At 34.7% G+C, this 6,674-nt stretch overlaps 1 protein-coding gene across 2 annotated transcripts in view; it reads left to right on the forward strand.

Moving 5' to 3' along the window:
* Positions 1-6,674, forward strand: part of prag1 (PEAK1 related, kinase-activating pseudokinase 1) — a 22,907-nt gene that overhangs the window by 12,627 nt on the left and 3,606 nt on the right. For both annotated transcript variants that reach the window (XM_016494255.1, XM_016494256.1), the window contains exon 4: positions 4,187-4,311. In XM_016494255.1, coding sequence (XP_016349741.1) covers positions 4,187-4,311 — 125 coding nt within the window. The remainder of the gene's footprint in view (positions 1-4,186; positions 4,312-6,674) is intronic.

Consider the following 6,674-nt stretch of genomic DNA (forward strand, 5'->3'; position numbering starts at 1 on the left):
ATATATATATATATATATATATATAAGATCACTTTGACTCCTTCACCATCCTAAGCCGAGACTAATTTAGTCCAGGTAACCTAGTCATTGGCTGGTTATTATTATTATTATTGGGATACTGTAGCACGGAAAGGTGATCCAGCCGTCCTCAAATGTGGGAGCGTTAAAGCGTGCAGAGACTCGTCTTCTCCAGCCGCTGACGTTCTTCATGAGATTATTTTGTGCTTCAGTAGAGTCAGAAACAGCAGCTCACGCGGTTTCCATAACAAATATTAAATGTGCTCCAGTAACGGCAGATGAATCTGAGGTTAATAGCACTTAATGTCCTGGAAACACGTTATTTATAGAGAAGCAGTATGCAGATATGTAGAGCGTATGTGAATAGAAATGTCCAGAGATTCCCAAACGGCTTCATCAGCTGAAACACTTTGAGCTGAAATATTGTCTTGAAGTCCCCCTTAAATATTTTAATAATTTAACAACACGTTCACACGATTCTCTGATGTAGTTCAATGGGCGCATGACATTCAGATCAACAAATACAATTTTTTTTTTTTTTGTAGTAAGTGCCTCATTTTGTTTTTATTTTAAAATTTATTTTTATTTGACTTTTTAGTTTTTATTCAGTTTGATTGTTTTAAATTAAAATCAGTTTTATTTATTGATTGTATTTATTTTTAATTTTCCATTTTTAGTATTTTATTCATTTGTAATTTTATTCATTTAAAAATTTATTTTATTTCTACATTTTTATTATTTTATTTTTTTTATTAATTAACTATTTGAATTTTACATTTTAATTTTATTAATTTTTTTATTTTAAAACAATAAAAATATTTTATTTCAATTTTACTTGATTTAAAATTAATTCTATTTGAATTTTACATTTTCATTATTTTAATTATTTGTGATTTTTAGTCAATTTTTTTTATTATAGTAATTTTTTATGATTTGTTTAATTATTAGCTTTTCATCAGCTCAGTTTGGGGAACCTTCTTTAAATAACCCATTGTTCAGGAACAGAGAGTGTAAATGGGTGAAGTTATGAACTCATCTTATTAATCATTTATGGAGCAGATGGTTCACAAATCTGCTTTTTCCAGCAGGACGAGCAGAAGCTGGAGGGATTGTGGGTAGTAAAGCATGAACGCAGCGCAGGTAAGCGCAGGTGCTGAGCTGCTCGGAGCTCTTGGGCTGGGTTCTGATGTTTCTCCGTCGTTCCTCTGAGCGTCGGTCGAGGTGAAGAAGCTTCTCGAGCAGTGGAACAGATGAACAGCGCCTCGAGTGTTTGTTTCCGCGCCTCGGGTCGCGTTCTGCTCCGCGAGCGCATGCTGTCAGAGATGATACCAGATCAGGCTGTAAATGCTGAAAATACACACACAGGCTCAAATAGAAGCTGTGATTCACGCTCAGACGCCGATGATCCGCCGGTCCGTCTGCTTCTGAGGTGAGTGACTGCTGCTTTCAGCTCTGTGTGTTTCACTCAGGTCCTGTAGTGCGCCACGCCGCGCGCTGTGTTCAGATCAGACCAGGTGATTGTGAGCCAAAGACCAGCTTTCCTGGACTGAACTAGTCTATAGGGAAGGTAGAGTGGACAAAATAGACTTTTTTCTTTTTTTTTTAATTAAAAAAAATTAAATAATATAATGCTACATTCATTAAATATACGCTATTCTACTATATATTAAATGTTATGAAATATTTAATACATTTAATACTATATTAAGTATTACATCTAAAATATTTGAATACTGTATTAAATATTATATTATAGATATTATTGTTCTGATGTAAATAAAATACTCTGAGTTTAAATGTGTGTGAAATAAAAGGAAAATATTGGTTTTTATTGTTAATGACAAATAAAAATAAAACCATACAAAAAAAAAACATTGAAAAACAAACTTGAAGTAAAATAAACAGAGAGAAAAAAAAGAAAAAGTAGGTGTATATATATATATATATATATAATATGTATGTGACCCTTAAAATTATTTTATGTTAGTTATTTGCCAAGGCAACATTTCTCATTTTCATTTAGTTTAAGTTGATGTAATAAAACAACTACAACTAAATAAAATAAAACTAAAAATGAAAACTATATAGACATATTTAAAAACAAAAAAAGACAAAAACAAATGACAAAATTTACTAAAACTTTAACTAAAATTAAAATGAAAACAGAAAATATAAAAATAAAATCTAATTCAAAATATAAATAAACTATAATAGTATCTGAGTGATGCTTAAGTTGCTACGGTGTTTGGGAGATTGCTGTGACGTTGCTATGCGGTTGCTAGGGTTTTCTGGTGGTTAATGTTTTAGGTGTAAGTTCACACACACTCACACACACTTGCACTCCTCTCACACACTCTCACCCACACTCTCACACACACTCTCTCACACACTCTCTCACACACACTTGCACCCACACACACTTGCACCCACACACACTTGCACCCACACACACTTGCACCCACACACACTTGCACCCACACACACTTGCACCCACACACACTTGCACCCACACACACTTGCACCCACACACACTTGCACCCACACACACTTGCACCCACACACACTTGCACCCACACACACTTGCACCCACACACACTTGCACCCACACACACTTGCACCCACACACACTTGCACCCACACACACTTGCACCCACACACACTTGCACCCACACACACTTGCACCCACACACACTTGCACCCACACACACTTGCACCCACACACACTTGCACCCACACACACTTGCACCCACACACACTTGCACCCACACACACTTGCACCCACACACACTTGCACCCACACACACTTGCACCCACACACACTTGCACCCACACACACTTGCACCCACACACACTTGCACCCACACACACTTGCACCCACACACACTTGCACCCACACACACTTGCACCCACACACACTTGCACCCACACACACTTGCACCCACACACACTTGCACCCACAAACACTTGCACTCACACACACTCTCACTCACTCGCGCGCACACACACACACACACACACACAGGAAGTGCTGCTGTTCTACTTATAGACCGGCTCACCGCACAGAATCATGAGTGTGTTTGTTACAGAATCTTGTTACTTTGTATCACAGCGCTGCTGAATGTTGCATTCTGATTGGCTGACAGCTGTTTCAAGGCTTTAGATGTTCTACAGTTGCCATGAAGCTGTGTATTACTATATAGTTGCTATATATACGTGTATTTTAGTTTATGATTAGTGTTTGAGTCTTTAGTCATTATTATTGGTTTTATGTAAGCAGCACGCCTTTATGGCATGTTCTCGTTTAGATAAGTGTGTGTGTGTGTGTGTGAGTGTGTGTGTGAGTGAGAGTAAGTGTGTGTGTGTGTGTGTGTGTGGAGTGAGTGAGTGAGTGAGTGAGTGAGTGAGTGAGTGAGTGAGTGAGTGAGTGAGTGAGTGAGTGAGTGAGTGAGTGAGTGAGTGTGTGTGTGTGTGTGTGTGTGTGAGAATCTGACCTGTGTCTGTAGTTGAGAGGAAGCTGCGGTGCTTCATCACAGAACATCAGGTGTGTTTGACAGAGAAAGACTGATCTCAGGTCAGTCTGATGCGAGCGTGTAGATCCAGGTCTGATGCACATTAGAGTCTGATGAGTGTGTTTTCACGAGGATGGTTGTGGCAGTAGTTAGCGAGGCTTTTGTCCAGACAGATGACGCTCAGTTTGAGGATGCGGGACGGTCTGTCAGTGATCAACAGAAATGATGTTCTCAACTTCTGTGTCACTTTGAAATTTTGCCTGATGGAGACCTAACCGGTTGAAATGCTGCGTCTTTTCTAATATGTGTGGTTTTAATTTCAGTGTGCAGATGTGCATGTTTTTCTCTTCTTCTGATGTTTATGCACCTGTATTATTCAGTAGAGCTGGACGAGTGATGTTTGATGGCTAGCAGTATGTGTGTAATATATATATATATATATATATAGCAGCTCTAGTGCCCAGCGTGGTTTTCAGATGTGAACATCCGTTGTTTGAGAGATTGTTCAGACTGATGTGTCTTTACCATAAATGACATGAGAGAGAGAGAGAAGTAATGACATAATGACACAACGAGGGAATTCACTTGTTTCCCTCATAAGCACAGACACGGTTGTGAGGTTAAACAGGTAAATGTTGGTGTGTTTGTGCTGTCTGCAGGGTGTGTAAGCGTCTGAGTGGCAGTAATATGGATCTGGAGCGTGTGGGTCAGCAGGGGTCAGTGGAGAATCTCAGCCAGTCACTGCGAGGACTGAACTGCTGCACAAACGCATCCAGCGACACCGGTGAGTTACACACACACCCACTCCATTAGTTAGTCAGTTAGTTATTTACCTTAGTGTTTTTAATCTATTTATTTCTTCATTCATTTATTTGTTTATTTTAATTTATTTAATTATTTTTTATTTAATATTCATTCATTTATTTTATTTATCTTATTAATTTTTGTTTATTTAATATTCATTCATTTATTTTTTTTTATTTTATTAATTTTTGTTTATTTAATTATTCATTCATTCATTTGTATTTATTTTATTAATTTGTATTTATTTAATATTCATTCATTCATTCATTCATTTGTATTTATTCATTTAATATTCATTCATTCATTTGTATTTATTTAATATTTTTTATTTATTATTCATTCATTAATTTTTATTTATTTTATTAATTTTTGTTTATTTAATATTCATTCACTTTTATTTATTTTATTAATATGTATTAATTTATTGTTCATTAATTCATTCATTTGTATTTATTTATTTAATATTCATGAATTAATTTGTATTTATTTAATATTTTTTATTTATTTATTACTCATTCATTAATTTTTATTTATTTTATAAATTTGTTTATTTAATATTCATTCATTTTTATTTATTTTAATTTTTATTTATTTAATATTCATTCATTCATTCATTTGTGTTTATTTTTTTTATTTATTTAATATTCATTCATTCATTCATTTGTATTTATTTATTTTTTTTATTTAATATTCATTCATTCATTCATTTGTGTTTATTTTTTTTATTTATTTAATATTCATTCATTCATTCATTTGTGTTTATTTTTTTTATTTATTTAATATTCATTCATTCATTCATTTGTGTTTATTTTTTTTATTTATTTAATATTCATTCATTCATTCATTTGTATTTATTTATTTTTTTTAATATTCATTCATTCATTTGTATTTATGTAATATATATATTTGTTAATATTCATTCATTCATTCATTACATTTTATTTATTTATTTATTTTATTAATTTTTAGTTTTAATTATTAATTTAATTAAAAAAAAAAAATTTTTTTTATCAATTTTAAAATGTAGGTTATGTATTACTATTAGTATAATTACAATTACAGGATTTTATTTTATGAAATCCCAATTAAATATGAATAAATACAAAACAGATAAACACAAAGTATAAGTTTTTAATATATTTTTCACTCACAATTTCTGCCTGATAAAATATTTCAGAGCTTAGAATAACTAGTTAAATATTATTCATCATAAAATGCCCATTCAGTTTTAAGATTTTATGAATTTATTGAATTTGTCTTGAAATCACACTTTTAAAATGAGGCTTTTTTCCAAAACCTGGTTGTTTAAAGACAAAAACTAAGAATTAAAATGAGAAATATCTTGATTTTTATCATTTGAAATCATTTTAAGTCATGTACAAGCTCTTCCGAACTCTGATGCTTGTGTTCTTCATCAATACAGCTGTCCCAGAATGCATTGCAACAGGCTCTTAGATGGCAGGTGAAGTCGAGGGAAAAATGTATTATAAATAGATTTTATTCCGTACTGAAAAAAAAAGCAATAGGTCTAATTAAAAATTGAGTATTTTCTGTCATGTCTGTCTGTTTGAGTCTTTAGATTGCGTGAGTGACCATTTATGGAGTTTGTGCTCATTTTAAATAGTTTTAAATCAGTGTCATGAGGTGTGATGCTGTCTCTGAAGGGAACGTCCTGTATAGGCAGCAGAGGGATGTTCACTAGGGTTTGATAAACAGACTTCCTCTCCTGATAATCAGCCGTGATGAGAAGGGAACATCAGATGCGGTTCTTCCTCCTGATCTTCTCATCAGCTTCATATGCTGTCGTACTGTAGCTGTATGTAGCGTGTTCCCATAATGCACCGGGGCGCAGAGATAATGGAGGGTTAACTAGAGGAAAGCAGTGTTCGTGTTTATCACGGGGGGTTTTCTGATGGGTTTCTCTCATGATGTCACTAATCTTCATCTCCAGGCCTTAACACGTCACACAAACCACAGAGAGACTCGTCACATGATCTGTGAGTGTGTGTGTGTGTGTGTGTGTGTGTGTGAGAGTGAGGGTGTGTGTGAGTGACTGAGTGAGTGTGTGTGTGTGTGTGAGTGTGTGTGAGTGTGTGTGTGAGTGGGTGAGGGTGTGTGTGTGTGAGTGTGTGTGTTTGAGTGTGAGTGTGTGTGTGAGTGAGTGAGTGAGTGTGTTTGAGTGAGTGAGAGAGTGTGTGTGTGTGTGTGAGTGTGAGTGTTTGAGTGTGAGTGAGTGAGTGTGTGTGTGAGTGAGTGAGTATGTTTGAGTGAGTGAGTGAGAGAGAGTGTGTGTGTGTGTGTGTGTGTGTGTGTGTGTGTGTGTGTGTGTGTGTGTGTGTGTGT

The sequence above is a fragment of the Sinocyclocheilus anshuiensis genome, unplaced genomic scaffold, assembly GCF_001515605.1.
Source record: "Sinocyclocheilus anshuiensis isolate Anshui unplaced genomic scaffold, SAMN03320099.WGS_v1.1 scaffold1031, whole genome shotgun sequence".
Classification (NCBI taxonomy): Eukaryota; Metazoa; Chordata; class Actinopteri; order Cypriniformes; family Cyprinidae; genus Sinocyclocheilus; species Sinocyclocheilus anshuiensis.